Raw genomic sequence first — 23851 nt, forward strand, 5'->3', positions numbered from 1 at the left:
TTGTGGGCAAGCTGCTCTCTCCTCCTTCCCCGTCTCTTCCCAGAGAAAAGTGTCAAGAATTCTCAAGTATCAGGAGGTTTACCTCATCAGATTCAAGATAAAGTGCTCGACTTCAAGGCACGTGGTGTGAAGCATGGTGGAAAGGAGGGGGGGATTGGATTTTGTGTTGGGCGTCTGCTTTTGAATGAACACGAAGGAAAGGAGGCGGAGAAGAAGATGCCACTCCAGCCTTGGGGAGTTCCAGACTCATTTGTGAAGTTAGCTAGGATGGTGTCTAGCGTGGCCCTCAAGGCCAGGAGGAATTAGCATACGTAGGTGTGTTTAGCTTTTAGGTACTTTTTAGGTTTACTTCATAGAAAAGAATCCAATGTACTCTGACTGGAACTGCCTCCCTTCCTCAGATAGAGGAAGTTTTGAAAAGAAAGCAGCCTGTACTCTCATGAAACAGTCGCACCTCCGTTTCCACGTGAAGTTTTGAAAAGAAAGCAGCCTGTACTCTCATGAAACAGTCGCACCTCCGTTTCCACGTTGTCCCTTCTCACTCACTCTTCAGCCCTGTCCGGTTTGCTTTCTGCTCTTGTCGCTCACTAGCACAGCCTTTGCTCAAGCCACTGGCGATTCTGTGTCACCAGATTCTGTGGACAGTTTGGACCTCGTGCTCCCTGACTTCTCACCAGCATTTGATACTATTGGGCACACCTTTCTCCAGCGGCCTTTCTGATTCCGCATTTTCCCAGTCGTCCTTCACGTCCCTAGTTGCTCCCCTTTCGCCTTAATGAACTTATCCTGCTGTGTGTGGCTCTTATATCTCGGGGTCTGCAAGGCTTCATTCTAGGCCACTTTCTCTTTTCAGTTCCTGTTTTCTTCCCAGGTGGTCTCATCCTTCCAGTGGCTTCATCTTCCTCTCTAACATCCTGGTGGCTTTCCATGTTAGTTAGGATAGAATGGGCTATGCTACAGTAGCAAACCAACCCCAAATTTCAATTATTTAACCCATAAAAGGTTTTTTCTCACGTGTGCGAAGTCACTTCTCAGTGGTGACTCAGGAATTCAGGCTGATCACAGCTTGTGGCCCTGCCCTGTCATCACGTGGCCTTCACTGTGGCACCATGGCCCAGGGCAATGGAAGAGAGAGTGTGGAGACCCCCAGCCCATAAGCTATGCTCCTGTTTACAGTCCTGTGGTTGGAGCAAGTCATATGGTTCCAGCTTAGCTGCAAGAAAGGCTGAAAAAGAAAGTCTCCCTGTGTTCAGGGGGTGAGGAGAGTGAAAGGGGACTTGCTGAGCACCTGGCACTGTCTCAGATACACAGGTACACCTTCTAAGTCCAGCCTGGCTCTCTCCTGCGAACTCTAGCCCTTACATTCAGTGGTTCCTATGGCATCTTTGTTCACCAGGATACCTCAGAAGTCACTCACACTTACCAGGTCCCCAGATGAGCTCTGCGGCACTCACAGAAACTGTCCTCTCTCACAGCCCCTTTCCCAGCGATCGGCTGAGTGAATTGCCCTCAGCGCCGCGAGCCCAAACCGCGAGAGGCAGTCTTGACATCCTCCTCTCTCTCAGCTCCACTTCTAGTCCATCGCCACGTCTGTCAGTTTTCCCTTCTGTCCCCTCTGCTCATCCTCAGGGCAGCCCCAGTCCACTGTGCTGCCCTCTGTCGCTCAGCCACGTCTGTTCAGGTATGTCAGAGGGAAACGTCCATCTCCCTCTTCAGGTCTTCCAGAGGCGGAACACTGGGCAGCTGGATTTCTTCAAGCGCTGGCGGACCTACGTGGAAGGCTTCGGGGACCCCATGAGGGAGTTCTGGCTTGGTATGACCTTTGAGCATGCATAAAGGCTGAGGTGCAAATGGGAGACTCCCCTCTGAAAAGCTGGTCAGGCAGCTTGCGGAAGCTCACCACGTTCAGGAAGAGCTCCGCGCGACAGGAACTCTCTGAGGAACCTGCCGACCGGGGCGTTGGTGTGGCCGTGTCGCTGGGAAGGTTCTCATGTGCTCTGGGCGTGTGAGAGGGTGGGACTGTCACAGGTGGGTGGGCTTTATGCTGCATCTAAGGCCCGCACAACCTGCCTGCAGCCTGAACTTTTCAGAAACCACAAGAGGAGAAAAATAGTTGATTGATTGGGACTCTGGGAGGTCATACGAGTCCCTGACATTCTGCTAGTAATGCCAGTCGTTATGGCATTGTTGTTTTTTCCCTTTTACGTCTGCTCTATTCTGGAGCAGATGTTCGTAGAGAATGAAATAGCCAAAAACATCAGTTGGGAAATGAAGAATTAAAAAATCATAACGCGGATACTCAGCATCTGATAGAGTAGATGATGTTTGTGGTTTGCTTGGTACAAAAGTCCCTTCGGTGACCTTAGAGTCAGTAGGTGATCTCCTCTCCCACTTGGTGAGATAAGTGGATGATAACTAGAACAGCTTCTGCTTGAGGGAGAAGGAGTCAGTGGGGGCAGATTCATCCCACAATTAACCCCTCCGCTCCCTCCCAGAGGATGTGGCTTCCATGACTGTGCCAAAGACATAATGGGATGAGAGAATGAGCCCCCCAGAAGAGATGGTGTAGGGAAGGCCCCCATTAGCAGCGGAGGTAAAGGCTAAGGCAGCTTTGCGGGCTGAAAGTCTCCGATGCCACTGGTGGGTGCTCACACACCGGTTGATTGGTGACCGGAATTCCATTCCTGATTCCTAGGACTCGACAAGCTACACAACCTCACCACAGGCACGCCCACCCGCTATGAGGTGAGAGTGGACTTACAGACTGCCAACGAATCTGCCTATGCCATATATGACTCCTTCCGAGTAGCCTCCAGCAAGGAGCGGTACAGGCTGACAGTTGGGAAATACAGAGGCACAGCAGGTAAGACAAAATGTGTCCTTCCTGCTGGGGTCTCCTGCTCTGTGTGTCTGAGGATTGGTTGGCCACCTGCCATGGGTCTCGGGGGGATAGAATATTGTTCTGTGACGGTGAATTGTCCTCACTGACAAGTGAGGCCCCACGCCCCGCAGGGGATTAAACAGAATCATTGAAGCAGTCTTTTTTTTTTTTTAAACACATTATACATTTTTATTTTATTTTTTTCACCCTTCTTTATTTATTTTATTTTATTTTATTTTTTAACATCTTTATTTTAACATCTTTATTGGGGTATAATTGCTTTACAATGGTGTGTTAGTGAATCAGTTATACATATACATATATCCCCATATCTCTTCCCTCTTGTGTCTCCCTCCCTCCCACCCTCCCTATCCCACCCCTCCAGGCGGTCACAAAGCACCGAGCTGATCTCCCTGTGCTATGAAGCAGTCTTTGACTATCATAAAATTGGAACTTCTGTACATTACACACTGATCCCCCACCAGTAAAATCCCTCCTCTTATACTCCCCCAGTTCGGGCTGTTGTACATTAGCTGATGAACCCACATTCTGAGAGAATTCATGGTGTCTGCCCACCACTCATTCGGCTTCAGCAGTGTGACTGCCATTCTTGCATAGCATTGTGTGTGTGTATTATTTAAATATATATATATATATATACATTTTTTTTTTTCTGAATGAATGAATGAGGTTGCAGGACAAAAGTTCTCAATCTTTAGCTGGCATCAGAAGGGCTTGCTGTCATCTGAAGGGCTTGTTAAAGCACAGACTGCAGGGTATGACCGTGGAGTTTCTGGTTTTGTATGTCTGGGGTGGACCTGGGACCGTGCATTTCTAACGAGTTCCAGGTGTTGCAGCTGCTGACAGTTCAGGGTCCGCTTTGAGAACCATTGCTGTAGATGGTCAGAGACAGCTCGTCCTTGTTAGGCATAATCAAAGCCTGCTGTTGAAATAAAGAAGCTTCCTGTGGATCGGTGTCTCAGAAGGAACTCTGGGCTTGGAGTCTCAGGTCGGAGATTTGAGTCCTGGCTCTGCTGCTTGTGGACTGTGGGACCGTGACAAATTCCTAGAGTCTAACCTCTGTGAGTTTGTTTCCTTATGGGATTAAGGGCTGCCTGACCCACCCCTCAGGCTTGCTGTGGGCATCAAATGAGAATGTATATGTGAAGGTGATGGGTAACTCAGATATCAGATTAAATGGAAGTATTGTTATTGTAGGAACAGAACTTGATTAAGCTTGGGATTGATATGAGCCCTTATTGCATTTTATGAGCTGAATTAAAAAGTAAACTTATAAAAGGATGACAAATGTGATGGGGAAATAGTAGAATACAAGTAAAATAATTAAGGCAGATTTCTAGATAGGATTAACGAAGCACTTGATCGTACCTATGTGCCCAGAAGGTCCCTAGAAGTTCAGGTGTGTGTGTGGGAGGATTAATAAGGAGAATCTTCCTCAGGAGTGGGGTTGAGCTGGGCTTTGAGGAATGGTGAGGCTTTGGAATGATGAAGGGCAGAGAGAAACAGGTGAGAAGAGGCATGGAAGATGGCTGCGTCCACTTCACACGTGGAGGGCGCCTGTGCGGATAGTGGGCTGTGAGATTGTGCAAAGGGTACAGCCAAGTTACAGGCCTGAAAAGCCAGGAGGAGGAATTCACTCCACGTGGGAGGACGTAGGCCTGAGATGATGAAAATGGACGCTTAAGCTTCGGAAGAGCTAGGAAATCTGTTGTGTTTACACAGGCCTGGAGAGAGATGAGAACAGCCCAGGGTGGCAGCCGTGGGTGCAGGGGTATATAGGAGTGACCTGCAGAAGGAAGGGCTTGATAATGGGGTACACAGGATTGTCAGATGTGGCTCGGGGGGACCCAGTCTGGGTGACTGGGAGGATGCTCAAGCAGAGACAGGAGCACAGAAAGGGGGTTAGTTGTGTGAGGGTGGTCAGGTACTATGGGGAGCGTCGAGGAGTTTGGTTTTGGGTGTTTGGATATTTTACTGTGAAGCCTCTAGGTGAAAATGCTTTTAAAGCTATTGGAGAAACAGGCCTGAAGTTTGGGTGACAAGCCCGGAAAGAGAATCTGTTCATCCTTATCATGTTCTCATCTTGGCGATTTTGAGAAAAGAGTGGCTCCTTGTGGCCTAACTGACTGGATCCCTGGCGTTTTCATGCTTGGAGGTTTTCCTGCCCCCAGTCCTCTTTCAGGCCAGAGTTTGATCACGCCCTCAGGGATGAAACTTGGGCTCTCCCCTCTCATGTCTTCTCTCCTGCAGGGGACGCTCTTACTTACCACAATGGATGGAAGTTTACAACCTTTGACAGGGACAATGATATCGCCCTCAGCAACTGTGCCCTGACGCATCATGGCGGCTGGTGGTATAAGAACTGCCACTTGGCCAACCCTAATGGCAGATACGGGGAGACCAAGCATAGTGAGGTAGGTGACAGGTGAACATCTTTTTTGTCCCAGGCTTTTCCCATATTGTGTTCCTAGAGTGACACCCTCCAGACTGGTTTGGCTGACCCTCTCCTTCTGCTGCCAGCAGTCAGGGCAGTAAGACTTCTTCTCCAGGCTCCATGGCCTTGAGGTCAAGGCCCTCCCTGCCCATCTGCTGCAGCCCCTCCCCGCTCTACATTCCCACCAATGCTGTACCCTTACTCAGTGCAGGGAGGTACTCAGGCTGCCCACCGCTTAATAGAGATGATATGGGTCCCACACCATCTCACTTTACGAGTTCACACATGGACACTGTCTTGGTCAGCTCAAGCTGCTGTAACAAAATAATATAGCCGGCATGGCTTAGGCAGCAGACATTTATTTCTCATGGCTCTGGAGGCTGGGAAGTCCAAGATCAAGTTCCCAGCAGATTCAGTTCCTGATGAGAGCTCTTTCTGGCTTGTGGATGGCCACCTTTTCACAGCATCCTCACATAGTGTGGAGAGAGAGAGAGAGAGCTCTGGTCTGTCCTTCTCTTCTTATAAGGGCACTGATCCCACCATGGTTGACCTACCCTCATGACATCATCTAACCCTAATTACCTCCCAAAGGCGCCATCTCCAAATACCTTCACGTTGTGGGGTCGGGGCTTTAACATATGCAATTTGGCGGGGGAGGGGCACAAACATTTTATCCGTAACAGACACTTCAGAATTCTTTCTAGTCGTTCATCCAGTTAAACCAGAGCTATTTTTCTCAGTCCTTTGATCACGGGGAAAACAAAGTTTTCTGTCTTATGTCAGACCCACCCTTGGATCCACTTCATCCAGAGCCACCCAAAGTCTGCCCAGAGCGTTGTGCTAAACTGGTTTCTCCAGTTCAGGAGTGTGCACACAGGGCCAGGAGCTGGCGAGGGCTCCTCCCCCGCTCCCTTGCTCTGCAACTTTCCAATCAGTGATTTCTTGAATCCTCTTGCCCCGGGAACATCGTCGTGGTTCCTCGCCAGCTTCCAGGCATCTCCTGCCTGCTCCCTCACAGATTCTTAAAAATTGCATCTTTGTTCCTACCCATCATGAATCCATCCCCTCCATGAACTCTCCCCTTCCTGGGTTTCTCATTTCCCATCCTAGATCTTGATCCTAGCCTTCAGGAAGCCACCTGTCCCCAGAACTCATACATAGTGTACCAATATGACTGTAAATATTAGGACATCTGAAGTCCAGGTACATTTTGATTCCTTTGGTCCTAACCAGGCAGCAGGGACTCCCAATCCTTATGTGATTTTTCAAAGGGAAGAAGAAATATGTCCCCAGGGGAGCCATGGAGGGTGTGCCCGTGAATCATGGTGGCAGCATGTGGGCTGACTCAGGGAAGCCTGTGACCAGAGATCAAATATTTGAAATGAGCAGCCAGCATGCCCTAAACCATCCCCATATTTGCTAATAAAAGACATTCATCTGCTTAATGTGCTTTTCACAGTCTGCAAGGCATTTAGCTTCTTGTTTATTATTTACCTCACAAATTAAAATACATAAAATTGGTCACTTGGGCTCTTTATTGGCCAGGTTGCAAGGTTATTAAGTGAATTAAATATTATTGTGCTCACCCATCAAAAGTTGTAAAATGAGATTTAGTTTTCAGCAGACTATTTATTACCCAGAGCTAATATCTAAACAGTCTAAATTGAAAATGATTTTCCACAATTGGCCAATTAATATGTTTACTGTTGCCTTTAATTTTTTGTAAAGGAAAAGTGAGGCAAAGATAATTCGATCATTGCTGGCCAGGTTGACCCCGGGTTACCTTTGCTGCTGCTCTGGCCTCACCCGCCTCCTGGGCTCACACCCCCCATCCTCCAACCACAGGGGACTTCCAAATTGTCAGCCTGTCTAACCTCAGCTGCCCAGCAGAGGGAGCACGCTTCTAGATTCCTGTCTCATTGCCTTTATAAATACCCTCGTCTCTCCCCTAGGCAGAGAGGGAGTAGTTTCCCTGGCAAAGAAACATTCTTTGGTACCATAATCCACCCCACCCTCTCCCAGGTGCCTCTTCTTGATGTTGGCTTATTTATTTATTTGTTTATTTTTTGCGGTACGCGGGCCTCTCACTGTTGTGGCCCTCTCCCGTTGCGGAGCACACGCTCCGGACGCGCAGGCTCAGCGGCCATGGCTCACGTGGATCCACCCGGACCGGGGCACGAACCCGCGTCCCTTACATCGGCAGGCGGACTCCCAACCACTGCGCCACCAGGGAAGCCCTATTTATTTGTTTTATTTATTTTATTTACTTATTTATTTAATGTAGGGGGTGAACTGGGAGCCATGGAAAGGACATGAGTTCTCCATTCCTTTTGTGGAGTTGAAGATCCGCCCTCATGGCTACAGCGGGGAACATGTCCTGGGCAGAAAGAAGCAAACACTGGGAGAAAATTCGAGAACATTCTGACGGCCCATTCATGCACTTATTGCACAAGAGGAGACCAGCCCGGGGTTGGGGCCTGTGTAAGCATGGGGTGGGGTGGGTACTAATGACTGGCTAATGGAAGTCTGAGGGGTGCTCATAGCCCTTGGCTTCTGAGATGGCTCGATAACCTGCAGGACAAAGCATGTCACCAAGCTTCCAACCATATAGCTCACTTCCTTGTCACCTGCATTTTGCCCACCTGTATTGTGGGCCTGAAAATCAACACAAAAATAGCTGCACAATGTGTATGGGCAAGACAGCACTGGAACTGCAAGGTTTTCTGCTCTATCTTCAGTAACAAACATACGGGATTAGGGCAAAAAAAAAAGGGGCGGCGGATAAAGAATCACCTAGTGCTTCTTCAGTTGGAAATCTCTGGAAATTGGTATATATATATTCAGGGCTCTGCTAATACAAATCTTCTGTCTAAAAAGAAACACCAAAGGGGTGTTTGACGACAAGGGGCTGAGGTAGCCTGAAACTTACCTTCCATTACCACTGGAAAATTGGTAAAATCTTTTTTGAGGAAAAAGACATAAATCTTCCCCTTTTAAAAATAATTGCTGATGTTATGAGGAAGAATAAAGGGAACCAAAAGGGACCAAGAGGGATTTGAATTTTGCTGTGTTCTGACCAGTTTCCGGCGTGCTGGAAACCCCAGCTTCCAGGTCACTGTTATTTTTAAGTGCCCCCTTTCCAGCCACCTGCATTATCACTCTTGTAGATCTGCGTATGTTGTGAATAAATTCTCACTTATTTCAACTTTAAATAATTTGACTCTCTTGGTAATTGGTTCCTCCCAAAGACCCTTTCCTGTGACTCCCTTTCGTACTGTCAAGTCCTCAGCCTTCCTCCTCTCTCCCTCCTGCCCCCGCCCTCCCCCTCCCCCACCCCGCCCGCCCTGTCGGACCCCCGGGTTTCCTGAAAGTGCTCAGCACCAGAGGCTTATTGTTTGAGTGGACACTTGGCAAGGTCAGATCCTTTTGGCTTATTTTCCTATCACTTTGGAAGGTTTTTCTGTGGCAAAGTCAGTGACCATTGAAGAAACTTAATTTCCTATTCGAGAAAAAAAAAATAAACCACTTGATTAAAAAACATTTGCCTTGTGTTGTTTTCCCCACGTAAGTACACTTGAATTCTAAATTTAACCTAAGTGCAAGCAAAGGTACCATCTGTGCATTATAATGGAGTTTGGTTGGCCGTGGCCTCTGACTGGTGTGATGGCCAATAATGGTATTTGGAACCGGGAAGTGGGTGAGTGGGGAGGAAGACAAGTGCCCTAAAAGCTGCGGTCCTCTTCGAGGGTGCTGGAGTCGTTTATTGCCTCGGGTTCTCCAGGTTTTAACCTCTGTCCGAATGCCAAGCCATACTTCAGAAACGGTGTTTGTCAACCTTTAAAAATTTCAGCATCCCCTTGGCTCCCTATACACGTGCACTGAGCAATGCCCTGGTTAACTTCTCGGTCTGGTAAAGTGTGGTCTGGATGAAGTACAGTGTCAGTGTTGGGGCTAGTGGTTTAAAAACGTGCTTGCACCTCTCTCATCAGTTCAAGGAGAATTTAAGTGTCTGCCTGTTTATCAGGCAGTGTTCTGGCACCGGGGAGCCAGCGGTGAGCTCACAGAGGTAAGCAAGCCAGATGTGGTCCTTGCACTACTGGATTATGTGTGCTGTCATTCATCCACTCATTAACTCATTCATTCAACAAACACTGATTAAGCCCTATTCTGTGCTGGGTTCTACTCTGTGCCCTGCTGCTATAGAAGTGAACCAAACACAAGATTCCTGCCCTTGTGCTTATATTCTACTTGTGGAGACTGACAATAAAAAACAGATACACGTACAATTCCCAGAAGTGATGAGTGCCATGGAAGAAAATTATAGTAGGATTAAGAGATGGAGGGGGAGATTGGTGGCAGAAGTGGGGGACTCCACGGGCCTCTCTGAGGAGTAGATATTTGCAGAGACTGGCCGGATGTCTTTAGTTTGATCCAACTTCCTCAGGGCTGGAGGCTGAGCTTATTTCCTTGTCCGTTTTAAATCTCCCTTTCACAGCTTCTCAGTTCCGAGGCCTCTGGTCTCCTGTTTGCACACGAAGTTCTCACCTTGGTGGCTCGGGAGCCCTGTGCTCATCCCAGTGGGTGCAGCCTCTTTAGAAAAGAAAAGCCTCCTTTGCAAAGTGGATCAAACCCTGGAATGATTCAGAGCGGGGGTGGGGTCGGGTGCATCGTGGGTGGTGCTTCCCAAATTTAACTGCACTTGTCACATGTGCCTGGTGGGGCAGGATTGCTGGGCCGCAGCCCTTCTGACTCAGCAGCTCTGGGCCAGGGCTGCTGTTGGATGGGTGACCGCTCTCTGAGTAGCTCTGGTGGCGCAGGGGGCACCCTCTGATGGCCTGTTTGCTCAGGAGGCGTCTGTGATGGTGGCAGCAGCACAGCCCCGTCCGTGTTCACCAACCCTGGTGTTTTCCCACCGCTGGCCAAGAAGAGGGCTTGTGGGAAACGGGAGCTGTTTCTTGCATTCTTTTGCCTGTAGGGTCCTTGCTGCCCTGAAGGGACAGGACAGAGAAAACCTCAGTTGACCCTTCAAGGATTCCACTGGGGCAAAGAAGAAAGTGCAGGAGGTGGGAAGCTCATTTTCAAAGGATGTTTGTCTGACTGAGGAGAACATTCCAGACTTAAATCTCTGTGCCTAACCTCATTTTAACATGACCAGCTCTGGCAACTCCTGCTCTGGTAGCTGAATATAGGCCCCAGAATAGATTTCTGGATAGACCTGCTTTTTCAAGGGTCCGACACATTTCTTAGAGCCAGGTTATGAGCCATCAGGGTTTTGAAGCTTAAGGGACAATTCCTACCGGGTAGGACAAACCAAAGAAAACAAAAGCTGTCATAGAAGAGACAGATGGCACAGCCAGGCACTAGGGTAAAAGCGAGGACAGAAGTATCACAAGCAGTTGATAAAGTCTCTGAGCCATTGCCTGTTGCAGGCAAGATACTAGCAAAGCCTCGATGAGCAGAACACAGCCCCTGCTCGCAGTGTGGTGGGGATGGCCACGGGGACAGACCACGACAGTGGGCACTGCGACGGGGAGAATGCTGTGAACAGAGCGGGGTGCCCTAGAAAGCATTGTGGGCGTGGTGTCAGCATTGCGTCCGGAAGGGGGACTCTGAGTTTGCCAGGGGAGAAACGAGAGGCCTGGGGGAGGCAGGGCACCTTGGGAGGAGGACACTTGATGGCAAGGATGAAAAAGGGTGGCGTGTGGTGTGTTTGAGGGAAGAAGATGGTTTCTAGGTGGGGTGAGGAGTGGCTGGTGGGGAGCCTTGCTGGAGAGATGGGCAGGGACTGGTCTCGGCCGTGTAAGCACTGTGGTCTCACTGTTTAGCACAATCAGCTGGAGCTGTTACCAGCCTGATCCTACTTCACCTCCAGAGACACTGCTTCAGTGGGTCTCAGCTGAGTCCTGTGCCTCTGAGTATTTTTTGGTTTTTTTTTTTTGCGGTACGTGGGCCTCTCACTGCCGCGGCCTCTCCCGTTGTGGAGCACAGGCTCCAGATGCGCAGGCTCAGCGGCCATGGCTCACGGGTCCAGCCGCTCCGCGGCATGTGGGATCCTCCCGGACCGGGGCACAAACCCGTGTCCCCTGCATCGGCAGGCGGACTCTTGACCACTGTGCCACCAGGGAAGCCCTGCCTCTGAGTTTTTTAAGGCTCCAGGGGCTTCTAACATGCAACTGGGGCTGAGAACCATGGCTAAGATGAAAAAGGGGGGCAGTGGAGAACACTCAGGGGTGTTTAAACCTTGGAGTGACACTTGTAGTGAGGCTTGTATTTTGGAAACATCAGTCTGGTGACAGCATAGAGAATAGGGGGAGGCGTGGAGGGCTGTTTTAGGGAAAGAGTGGAGATTCACAGACAAGTTAAGGGTTATTGCAATAGGCAATAGGTACTGACTTCCTTGGCCTGTGGCAGAAATTGTGGGAAAGGGAAGAAGAGCATAGATTAAATAATATTTCGGAGGAAGGATTAACAGGATTTGAGGGAGGTGGGTGGTAAAGGGAGGGGAGGGATCCTTTCATGCAGAGTTTAGGGCTGGTTCTTGACAGTAGCTTCCTCTGGGAAGAGGGTCCTAACTTTTATGTTTGTCACAAGATGTCAAGAGTTCTACTTTTGGGAGTTCCCTGGTGGTCCCATGTTTAGGCCTCTGCACTTTCACTGCTGAAGGCTTGGGTTCAATCCTGGTCGATCCCCCACACACAAGCCCTGCGGCCAAAAAAAAAAAAAAAAAAAAAGGAATTCTACCTTTTTTTTTTTTTTTGCTGTACGCGGGCCTCTCACTGTTGTGGCCTCTCCCATTGCGGAGCACAGGCTGCGGACGTGCAGACTCAGCGGCCATGGCTCACGGGCCCAGCCGCTCCACGGCATGTGGGATCTTCCCGGACCGGGGCACGAACCCGCGTCCCCTGCATCGGCAGGCGGACTCCCAACCACTGCGCCACCAGGGGAGCCCAGGGTTTCTACTTTTTAACTTGGAATTCTCAGGGATTCAAGGATCCTTCAAGCTAGGAAATGCTGAAGGGAGAAAGAAAAAAAAAATGACCCAAGGAACTGTGATCAAAGGGATGACATGAAAGAAAAGGACTAGGTATGGTGTGTGAAGAGAGACAGGCTGTGGACAGAGTGGAGTGTCAATGCGGGTACAGCATGGCAGTGGAAAAACAATTATAAATAATGAAATGCTCTCGGCGAAACGTACTCATTTACTGGAGGAAGTCTTCCGCTAAAAGAATTTCCAAGTCGTTCCCTTAAGCCTTTCCCCAGGGCGGTGGAGAGGATCGGGGAAGGTGTTTTCTGTCAATGAAGAGCGCGGATCAATCAATAACGTCTGAGGGCAGCCTCCCCGCGCAGCGGGGCGCGCTGTACGCGGCCGGGCCAGCAGATGGCAGTGTGGTCCTACCGGGAGCCTCTAGCCTCAGCGCCACTTTCCTCTCCTCCAGAAAGGGAAGTTCTGGGGGTCTTCACGTTCCTTCCTTCCTGGATAGAATGACCTGGAGAGTCAGCCTCTGGGGTACGACTCAGCGTCCAGCCAGTGCTTGGTGGTTGCGCAGGCAGTGCTGCTGCACAAAACAGGTAACTGGGAAACACTTTGAAGAGACTGCCTCGTGAGACAGGTACTCTGTCCCCCGACCTGGCCCACTGGGCTGGTGGTCCGGCAAGGGGATGGGGGGCACCCCTGGAAGGGGTTTTAGGCAGTTCCTAAAGTGCAAGTGAATCCACTTCCAAAGTCCTTCTGTTGGTTGGATGTTGCTACGAGGAAATGGGTTGAGTTCCGCCGCCAATGGTATATAAAGAAATTAGGTTCTCAGGCTAGCCCAGAAAAGCCTGTTCATTCTATAATTCAGATAAATTGCAGTGCACTTATAATGACAGAAATAGAAAACAAAGGTATTGTAGTATTGCAATTTAAGTAAAAGAACGGTGGAGTGAAACCAGTTCTTTATTTTGGCAGGTGAAGAAAATTAGGCTTGATTAGGGAAGGATAGGAAGCAGATAAGGCTGTCTCTGTGTTCTGGGCTGGTCTCAGCCTATCAATACCCAATGTTTTGGTTGGACTGGCCCTTGAGTTCTTATTATAATTGTAAGATACCCTTCAGCAATAGCCGTCAGGAACCTTTGAAAAATAAAGGTTTATTACTTGCAAGACCTGGAAATTACACGGCACACAGGAGGCCACATTGTGAGGTTGTGTGTGGGAGGGAGAGAGAGAGAAAATGAGCTCCAGAGAGAGCGGGCCTAGGGTTCTCCTTTTATTGGAGTCTGCAGTGGGGGCCTAGGATTTCGAGGGCTCGCTCTTCACTGGTGAATTGAAAACATAGGAGTGGGAATTTCAAGTGCAGAAAAAGAAGAAAAAAAATCAAGAGGCCCAAATGGTTAGTTACTGAAATCAACCGGAATCTCTAAAACAAAGGAGCCCCAGTGTGGGAGGTGGCCTGGGTCCTTGTCCATCTGTGTGGATGGCAGTGTGTTTATCCTGCATCGCGGTCTTTGAAGTGGGTGCCTCTTTGAAATGGATGCCTCTGCAATCAAAGCTTAAATCAGGCACTTGGATTACAAAAAAGAAAAAACGGAACTGTCAGGGCTCATGCTACACGGTGGAACATCTGAAGGAGACAGTTGGGTGTCTGAAGGCTTGTGGGCAGAGCCCGTTAGGGGCTTCTATAAGTTTCTGACCCAGAGGAGGTGCTTCTGCAAGTTAACAGTCTCTGAGGAGGCCAGACCAGCAGAATGGCCTGGATCGTGATGCCCTGTGTGCACAAGGGGCACTAGGATAGGAGTCTGAAGACTTTGGTCTTCAGGTTTCCAGGTTTGCGTGAGTTGCTTACCTTTCTGGGCCTCACTTTCTTCCTTTATAAAATGGGGATGACGTTAGTCCCTGATTTACTCACTGCGTCAGTTGCTGCAAGAGTCAAATGAGGTATTGAAAGTGCCCATAACTGTGAGGTAGAAGCACTCTGGAATGGTAAGATAGAGGCCTTGCATCTTTAGTCTCCATAACTTCTCTCAGAGCTTTTGGATATATATATATTTTTCCTTGATAGAGGGGTATCCCTAGCTAGCTCTAAGGTATATTTGCTATGAATAACCACCAATAGGATTATTATGGCTCACAGAAGAAAGAGAAAGCGCAGAGTGAGAAAGAAAGGTTTGTAAAGGTAAAGGAAAATCTCTACATTTCGAAAGGGGTTTCCTTGGGGATGATATGAATTGAGGTGTTAGCAGTAAAAGACAAACAGATGAAGCATGGGGGTACACAAACTCTCCACGGCAGCATTTCCCAAGCTGTGTTCCTTGGAACCCTTGCTCCTCCAGAGGTGCTAAAAGAAGAGGTTACGTGGTCAAATAAGCTTGGGAAAGCTGAGTTCAGCGGAGTTACACCATTTCCTTATTCCAGTACCCATTAGAACCTTTAACGTGATACCTGCATTGCACATTCCAAGGAGGAGTGGGAAAGTCATGGTATGCAGTGCTTTACAAACTTATTTGACGATAGAATGCTTTTGGTTTCTGAATAGATAATATCAATATTTGTCGAGGTATGGTTCAGAGACCACTGTCATTTACCTAGAGTTCTTGTTAGAAGAGCAGCTTGTCTGGTCTCATCCAAGATGTAATAAATCCAGCAGAAGGGCAGAGAGGGACTGGGTCTCTGCACTTGTGAGAAACACCCAGTGATTCTCTTTCTTTTTTCCCCCAATCACTGCATTTATTTAGCATATAGTATGCACCAGGCTCCACGCTAGGAACTGGAGATACAGTGCTGAATAAGACAGAATTCTGGCCTCATAATGGCTAATTCTAATGCGGGTGAGAATGGGCTAGAGTGCTGGGAACACAGGAACATGGTTGCCATACAGTCTGATCTTGTTGTGATGGGAAAACTTGTGTACTTAGGGAAGCGTTCCTAGGCAGTGATGTAAAATCTGGAATACTTCACCAGAAATATGTTTTAACAGCAACTAAGAGTTAGGGTTATGAAAATCCCTTATCTAGCAAATGAGCATGGCGTCACTGACCCTGACAGGTTTGTGGCTATCACATAAAACCCAGTGAGTCTTTAGCACATTGAGTTTGAGGACCTGTGACGTAGCTGGATTGATGTTCTAAGGCAAACACTGTTGTAAGGTGAAAAAGATGTTGACTCAGACTCTCCTGATCTGGCCACCAGAAGGCACTGTCACCCTAGGGTGGCTTGAGGTGAGGCGGGATAGCTACTTAAGAAGTTCACCTGTCACATACTGTAAATTGGGAGCCCTTAATTCAAAGAGTATTAATAATACTGTGGACAGTGCAGTGTGTGGTGAAATTGAGGAACGTATTACATCAGTGGGAATAGAAGATGTACATTATTTTCAGTCCCTATCTCATTTGGCCTGTCTGCACCATCTGCCTCTCCAGACTCTGGCTTTCTTCTTGAAAGTTTCTTCTCCTTTGACTTCGAGGACACAACTCTCTCATGATCTTCCTTCTGTCCTTAATAATAATGCACATTTACTGAGCACTTATAGTAAGCCAGGCCCTGTGCTGAATGCTTGTATGCATTATCTCATTTAATCCTCTCATCCCTGTGAGATAGGTACTGTCATGAATTCTTCACGGACATTAAGTCCTGGGCCTGAATTACACAACAGTGAGAGTTGGAGTTAGCCTCAGAGTCTGGACAACTCCAGTCCTAGCTTCCCACACTTACAGTGGTCCTCACCAGGCTGCACTGTCAGGTTATATGCAGATGCAAATGGTGCCCTCCTTTCCCAGTGGCCTCCTCTGCAGCTCTCTTCTGGGGGACAGCTTCTGAGTGACGCCCCCCGTCTCCCCACAGCCTGCCCTGACTCCAGCTTTGAAACTTCCCTCTTTGGAAGCAGTGACCATACCGTACTATAATGGTCTCTTTGCTTGTCTGTTCCCACAGCCAGGCTGTGAGCCCCTCCAGATGACTTTATATTGCTGCCACCTGATGTGCTCGGCACATACTAGAATCAAAAATGTTAAAGGGGGGACTTTCCTGGTGGCGCAGTGGTTGAGAATCCGCCTGCCAATGCAGGGGACGTGGGTTCGATCCCTGGTCCGGGAAGATCCCACATGCAGCGGAGCAACTAAGTCTGTGTGCCACAACTACTGAGCCTGCGCTCTAGAGCCCGCGAGCCACAACTACTGAGCCCACGAGCCACAACTACTGAGCCCACGAGCCACAACTACTGAAGCCCGTGTGCCTAGGGCCCGTGCTCTGCAACAAGAGAATCCACTGCAGTGAGAAGCCCATGCACCACAACAAAGAGAAGCCCCCACTCTCTGCAACTAGAGAAAGCCCACGCGCAGCAGTGAAGACCCAACGCAGCCAAAAATAAATAAATAAATTTATTTAAAAAAATGTCAATGGAATAAATAGTCTCAAGAGGGAGTTAGATAGATACCTGCATGCATGGCTGGTCCTGAATGAAGTATCACAGGTATTTGAAAACGTCCCTTTGAACCTATGGCAGAGATTGCAAGCTGTGTTAAAGGGACTCTTCAATCTTGTAATCGTGTGACTTTGAATCTGGGAATAATACTAAAGGCAAAGGGCAAGAGGTCAGTGCAGAGGGTTCTGGTGAGTTGAGAATGCTCATAGCATTGTCCAAATTTACATTCACACCCCCAAGGTCAGGGCTGAGCCTGGGCAGGTGGAGCTGATGGCACTGAGCTCTGGCATCCGCTCAGGTGTGCCGCAGCTGCCTCTCCCCCAGATGCTGTCTGGGCAACGTTCCTTCCTCCAGGGTGGAAAGTTTTAGAAGTCCTGGAGGAAGGATCAGAGAGCTGACTGAAGGGTCTCTGTCCTCAGTTGCTCATGGGATGTGTGGTGATGGGGAAGGGACCCCAGGGATCAAGTACAGCAACAGGAATAATCAGCCTGCCTCGGAAGAGATGAGGCTCGGGGCTGCCTAGGTGCTTGAAGTGCAGTAAACATGGTGCTTTGCCAGCGTGTTTGACCCCTCCCCCCACAAGCTTCTCGGCCCATGTTCTCCAGGGTGGTAGCCACCAACCGTGTGTGGTGGTTGAGCAAGTGAAATGTGGCTGGTGTGACTCAGCTACTGGACCTTTAAGTTTATTTAATTTTAATTAATTTAAATAGCCATATATGGCTAATGGTACCATATTGGACGGGGTAGGAAGATTTCCATCATTCCTAGTTCTATTGGACAGCACTGCTCTAGATAGTTTCTGCTTTAATGACAGCTTAGCATCATCAAGGGAGGAATCAGGAGCATCTAACTCATTACATTTCTTAACCAATGCAAAGCGATGGCCGACTTGAAAAAGATATACATTTATACACTCGTACACGTGTGTGTCTGTCTGTCTCTATTTCTATATCGTCCACCTACTCTCCTCTATTTATCTGTCTGTCTCCCTTGCAGCTACTATAGAAGCATTTGGTCTCTCCCGTTTCCAGCACCATATTTAACTCAGAAGTCTGTTTTTACTTAGTCTTTGCTATTTTCCCGTTTTTCCTTTAAGAGGATATTGATTGACCTCATTGATGGGAACATTCTCTAAGTGTTGCCAAGGAACATCAGTGTGTTTTTCTGCACCTGGCACCTCTGAGGGTGCCTAGTCTTTGAGGTGTCTACTCTGCAGGTAGCGGTGCGAGAGTTCATCCCTGGTCCTTGGACCTCTGACTCTGCCGGGGAAGGCAGTGCCTGGGGATGGCTGGGCGTTAGGTGTCCCAGAGGAAGTCATTGCATCCATCATTCTGAGTGATGTCTGGGAGACGGTAGTCTCCAGTGTCAAGAAAATAACTATCTGATTCCATAAGTAAGGAGGCCAGGCATGGCTTTTCATTTTCAAAGTATTTTATTTAAATAAGTTCTTCTCTTGGTTTGTTTGAATTTTCCAGAAAAAAAAATACTGACAAATACTATACAACTTGGACCATTTGTATTCTTCCTGAAGAGGTAACTGCCCTTTTTTCTGCATCTTCCCCTTCCCCCAAGAAACCCAAAATGAATCCATTAAGCAGTGGGAGAAAGACCTCTTCTGACCATTCAGAAGTCCTGGGCCTGGGGGCTCCTCCCCCAGTCTGGGCTGGTTTAGGAAGCCTCTTCTTTACCATCCTTTTTGCCCTCTGTTAGCTTAACCTCCCCGAGATGGGCCAAGCAGGCTCCAGTCCTGAGGCACCCCTGGCTGCCAGTGGCAGTTCTGGGACAGAGGCTGGGAAGGAGTAAAGATGGAGAGGGATAGAAGAATGGAGCTGGGGTGGTGCCCAGAGAGGAGGGGAATAAGAGAAGAAAACAGGGGAGAGAAAGATGAGAATGAAGTGGGAAGAAATGGTAGTGGACTGCAGTTATTGCTTTGAGCTCCTTTCACGCGCCCACGAATTCAACAAAAATTTGCGGGCGTATCACACTCCAGGACTATTCTCGGTACTCCAGTGAAGGTTTTCGGGGAGGTTGGGTGGGAAAAAGATAAGCCTCTTTCAGGGTTTGGGTCTCCAAACCTGGGTACAGAAGCAACTGAGAAGTGTGTTTCTGGGTGTTTCATACCTGGACGTAGAGCAGGTCCATTCTGTGAGGAGACAGTGGGGCACTGCCCCTGGAGACAGAGGCCTTGTCATGGCAATGACGACCGACTGCTCTCTTAATTCAAACTAGCAGCCGGTTGTCAAGGCAACCATGGCACTTGTGCGGTCCCTGATCCCGGAGATCCTCTCTCCTAGATTATATCTGACGCCAGTCTCGGCCATCAGCCTCCACGTCTCCCCCAAGTCATCCGTTTTATGGGGGCTGGGAGTTGGAGACTGAAAGAGTAACTCACCCTGCTGGGCAGTGGGGTATGTGGGGAGTCACATGCATGTTGTGTGGGGAGAAGACAAGTCATCCTGGGATGTGAAGGGGACAGCCAGATGCTCTAGGACAAGTCTCCATATGACAAGGGGACAGAGCATCAGAGGGTGCTTCTTTCTCTGGTCAAAGAGGTTTACGCATAAGGAGCCTGAGTGCCCAGGGTATTTAAGGCCACTTAGGGTGAGAGGGTGAACATGACTGTTTTTAAAATATAAGCAGGCCTGAATTATGCTTCACAGGGTCATCTGTCAGAAGGCCTTGGTGCAGCAGTTGCTACCAGACACCTCCCCTCCATAGGACTAGACCTGGACTTTACCTGGAGGGCAGTTGAGTACCAGCTAGCCCAAGTGAACAAATAGAATACATTTCTCCATGAACACAGTCTTTCAGAATTTAGCTTTTGCTTCTATAAATATCATAGTTTAGCTACCTTGTTAATTAAATTGTAATTTCACCACCATTTAGAAGAGCTTCTGTGGGAAAATATTTCAAGAGAGCTACCCAGCAGATTTGCAAATGAACGTTTAGAGCCCAACCTGCTCCCAAGTTGGAAATTATCCATCTTTGTGATATGGTCACAATACAATCAAAATACCGACCAGTTCACCCTATGAGTGGATTAATTCGGCCCCCCCAACCTCAGCCCGGTGGGAAGACGCTCTCCTCAACTCACTGCGGACCTAGCTTACATGTCCTCATGGCTCTCAGGGCAGACTTGTCAACCCGACCCTTGGTCCTACATGCGCCCCCCTCCTGCGGAATTCGATACCCAACTTCCATCTGTTGCAGCAATTAGTGGGCTCACTGAGAAGGGAAGGTCACTTGGGGGAATTGGGGAGGTGTTACAAGTTTACCCTTAACATCATCACATATCCGACAGCATCCACAGACAGTTGTGAGTACCGACTGTGTGCAAGGCGCTTGCCTGAGCTTCAAAATAAATATCGATCAACCTCTGTATAGCTTCGTCCTACTTTCATTTAAATTCTGTAACTTCTGCATCCCATCTGCAACATACCATGCACCCATGACAACCTTATGAAATTGTTTCCAGTGTGCCTTCTGTGAGACTGTACCTGTGATTGTCCTAATCCCTTCCCTGCTGAAAACCTTTGGTTTCATAGGGGATCACTGGCTCAGGGGTGGCATCCCCTTCCCATCTGTGAAACATACATTGCACAGGTATACAACGGTAGTCCACTGAAGTGGATGGCGTACACCCGGTCTCCATAGCCTCCTAGCGGTCGCTACCAGGAGCCGTTTGTCCTTGCTTGGAGAAGGGAGCCTTGCTGAGTGGTTCTGAGGGTAGCATCTCAAAGAGAGGTCTTGGATTACATTAAACAGCCATCAGTGGTGCTGAGGACCTTGTCATGATGTGCGAGACAATAGCTTTCGATGAATTTTGATCCATCACACTTTAAACTTTTCCTCCCAGGTGAGAGGTCAGAAGCACAGGAACTTGGTGTGTCTGTATCAATATACAGGAACGGGGGCTGTACCAGGTTGCTGGAATGTCCTCATATGAAGATCCCCAGTAAAAGGCTATGTGGGGATGGGAACAGAAGAGCATACATCTCTAACCTGAGTGGTGTGTGGCACTGACAGTGCGTAGGCCTCTTGTCTGGTTATGTAATTGTGCATGTGTGCCCGGGTCTGCCAGGCTTTCCTATGAGATGTTTTTCTAAGAGCAGATAATGTACTGCCTTGTTTAGTGCCTTGTACAAAGTAGACATTCAGTGACCATTTGATGAACAGTATATACTTGTCCAGGTACCTGTTGCCTGAATGTGTGTGCGTGTGTGTGTGTGTATGTGGTGTGCATGTGTGCATTTGGGAGATATGTCAAGATGTATGGATAAACGTTCCTTGTGCTTTTGCATATGGAATGTGCCAGAGGTGGGTGGAAGGCATGCCTGAGTCTGTAGTAAAGAGCATTGCTATTGGACACACAGATGCTGAGACAGCACCTAAGACTTGTCCACGTGTTCCCCGGGAATGTCCTCCGTGGGGATACTCAGTCTGAGGTTTGCTCCTTGGTTGAGTAGCTCCTCTGTGGATGTGAGTGCATCACTTCAGGGATTTCTCCTCCCTACCCTGTGTGTGGTTGGAGGGCAGCTGAGCCCCCAGGGGAGGACACTTCTGCCTCCTGTCTAACTAGACGGGCAGTGATGGCCTCTTGTCCATCTGGAGAAGCTTGGGCTGAGCGGAGATCCAGAGGTCTTCTTCAGCCTTCTTCTTTTTCTTCTTCTTCTTCCCCTTGTTTCGCTCTGGCTGTTGGCCACTTTTGCCTGCCCGGCTCCAGCAGCAATGGCAACAGATGAAGAGGAGGGTGATAATCACCACTAGGGGCAGACCCAGGAGGATGCCTAGACAGATGCTGTTGAAGAGGCCCTCTTGGTGTTTGGCCGAGATGGTGTCCCAGATGGCGCTAAAGAAGGTGCTGATTTTCTCCATGGTGCTTGGCTAGATGGGACCAGAGGAGCCTCTCAGCTCACCAGCAAGGCCTGGGCGTGACAGGTTGCAGAATTGCCCACTTGTAACTTATTCCTCTACCAGCTTTGGGTTTGGGCATGCCACGGATAGCACCTAAAGAGAGAAAAACAGATAATTTAAGAGATACGCAGTGGGAATGGTCTGTGATTTTTAATAACATCATCGATTTTAGGCTTAGGAAATGGGAGGAAATCAAAGGTTTCCAGAGTTCACTGAAATTGTATTGAGACTCTATAAACAAGATAAACACATGCATTTAGTCAATTAAGTATTAACTAATTCTTGCTATGTACAACTGTATGGGGCTTAGGATATAAAAATTAATAGCATATCAGACCTGGTACATAGTAAGTGCTCTGCAGTTGTCAGATAAGTAAATCAATGTGTGTATTCACAGTGTTCTGGTTAAGGGTCCCTGGACCCTCTACAGGAGCAGTTCTCCACTGCAGCTCACCTGATAGGTGTTGAATACATACTCCCCACAGGACAGCTCCATATCTGACCTTCTATGAACTTGCCGTTTTCAACACTAATTAAAGCTTAAGCACAAGATAGAATGTCCAAGTCTTGCTGGCTGTCATAGGGGACTTGGACCTCCCCAGGCTAGGAGGTCATCAGTCCTCATCCTGCCTCACTCCTGCCTTCCTTGCTGTCCCTTCATGCTCTCTTCCCTGCTCCGTGTCTCCCCCCTCCTTATACCCCACTCCTGTGCCTCGTCGTGCTTTGTGTGGGAAACCAGTTCTCTCTGTTTCTACCTTCCTCTCCCTCATTACCCTTGTCTCTGCTTTCTGTCCCCCAGCCAAAGATTCCCAAGTCTCCTTCCCTGCCTGTTCCCTTTCTTTGCGGTGGAAAGAGTTTTGCAGGCTGATCAGTGATGGTGCTTGGAAACAGCGATGAGGTCCCTGGATGTCTCTCTACTCCTGTTCTGAGCTCAGCTTACAGCCGGCACTGTTCTGGTTGCTTGTCCAGAGTGGCCCCTCTTCCTGTGGCACCTTCTCCAACTCTCTACCTATATATCAGGCCTCAGTCCTCAAGTATAAGGTCTTAGAGGCACCTTCAGTTCTGGAATCCACAGGTTCTCGGGTCTAAATAAGACTTGGAGGACAAGGATAATTCAAAGAAATTGAAGAGACCTCTTGGCATAAGACATTGCTCAGGAAAATAAAAAAGACATTGCCTAGGCTGTAGACCTTATAAAGCATCCTGACCAGCTCTCTCACTTAAAGATGCAGAATCTGAGGCCCATAGTGTTGAGGTGCCATGTTTGAGGACACACAGAGCTGTGATGAACACCCAGACCTCTGAACAATGGGTCCAGCACTCTCCTAAGGCTGCTGGGTGAGCAGAAAAACTAAGGATGATGACTTTATATTTGTATTTTATTTGATACTTTTCTAAATCACCTTCATGTAAATTATCTTTTAAGTGAGCAATGGGTTGGTGCATTGTGAATGGAGGGAAGCACTGGGGGACCTGGGTCCAGAATCATTTGGAAGTCTGGGCTTTATTGGGTTCTCCTGCACTGGAGCATAAATGTGTGTGTTACACACCTGGGTGGTGTGTTACACGTGGTGTCCCAGCGGTTGTCCTTGGGGGTCTAATTCCTTGGATAACACACTCTATAAGTGTCCTATGTACCCAGTGCCCATGTATCCATCCAGGCACACCCAGGATCTCCGTCCTGGTCTGCAGGCATGTGGACCTATCCCCTCATAACATTATTTATACAGTTTATGCAATTGTATAAATTGGTACCTGTGCCATCTGGCCCATGGAGCCTGACATCATGCTGTAAGCTAGCCCTTATTATATGCCAGGCACTGTTCTAGGCACTTTGCACCTATCGACTCATTTAGTCTTCATCACAATCTTATGAAAGAGGTACAGTTATTCCTCCCACCCTACAGCTGAAGAGACGGAGGCACACGTCACACAGTGAGGGAGTGGCACAGCTGGGCTTATGGATTCTGGGAGGTTTGGCCCCTGATCCCCAAGGGGTGAGCTGCTCACAGGTGTTGCTCTGGGCCTCCTATTCTTTCGTGTGGAATTAACCCATTTTTGGCAAGTAGCCCAGAATTTATCGAATCTTACAATCCTTTGCTATCCCTCAGGTTGACTGAAACATTTATGCCCGTCTGTTGCAGAAGAAGACTACAAAGAGATTTATTTTGCATTGTCAGACACCTCGCAAATGCGTGAAGATAC

General features: G+C 48.5%; 2 protein-coding genes across 2 annotated transcripts in view; one reads left to right on the forward strand and one right to left on the reverse strand.

Moving 5' to 3' along the window:
* The window catches only part of TNN (tenascin N), a 54421-nt gene extending 45876 nt beyond the window's left edge, over nt 1-8545 (forward strand). The window contains exons 15-18 of the mRNA XM_065888009.1: nt 1717-1813; nt 2696-2863; nt 5153-5316; nt 7621-8545. Of these exons, the coding sequence (XP_065744081.1) occupies nt 1717-1813; nt 2696-2863; nt 5153-5316; nt 7621-7761 (570 nt within the window). The 3' untranslated portion in view covers nt 7762-8545. The remainder of the gene's footprint in view (nt 1-1716; nt 1814-2695; nt 2864-5152; nt 5317-7620) is intronic.
* Nucleotides 8546-21307: 12762 nt separating this feature from the next.
* KIAA0040 (KIAA0040 ortholog) lies at nt 21308-21607 on the reverse strand. Its single transcript, XM_065897749.1, has one exon. It carries the CDS (start codon nt 21605-21607, stop codon nt 21308-21310), a length of 300 nt encoding a protein of 99 aa, XP_065753821.1.
* Nucleotides 21608-23851: the final 2244 nt, after the last annotated feature.

Source organism: Phocoena phocoena, chromosome 1 (genome assembly GCF_963924675.1).
Source record: "Phocoena phocoena chromosome 1, mPhoPho1.1, whole genome shotgun sequence".
NCBI lineage: Eukaryota > Metazoa > Chordata > Mammalia > Artiodactyla > Phocoenidae > Phocoena > Phocoena phocoena.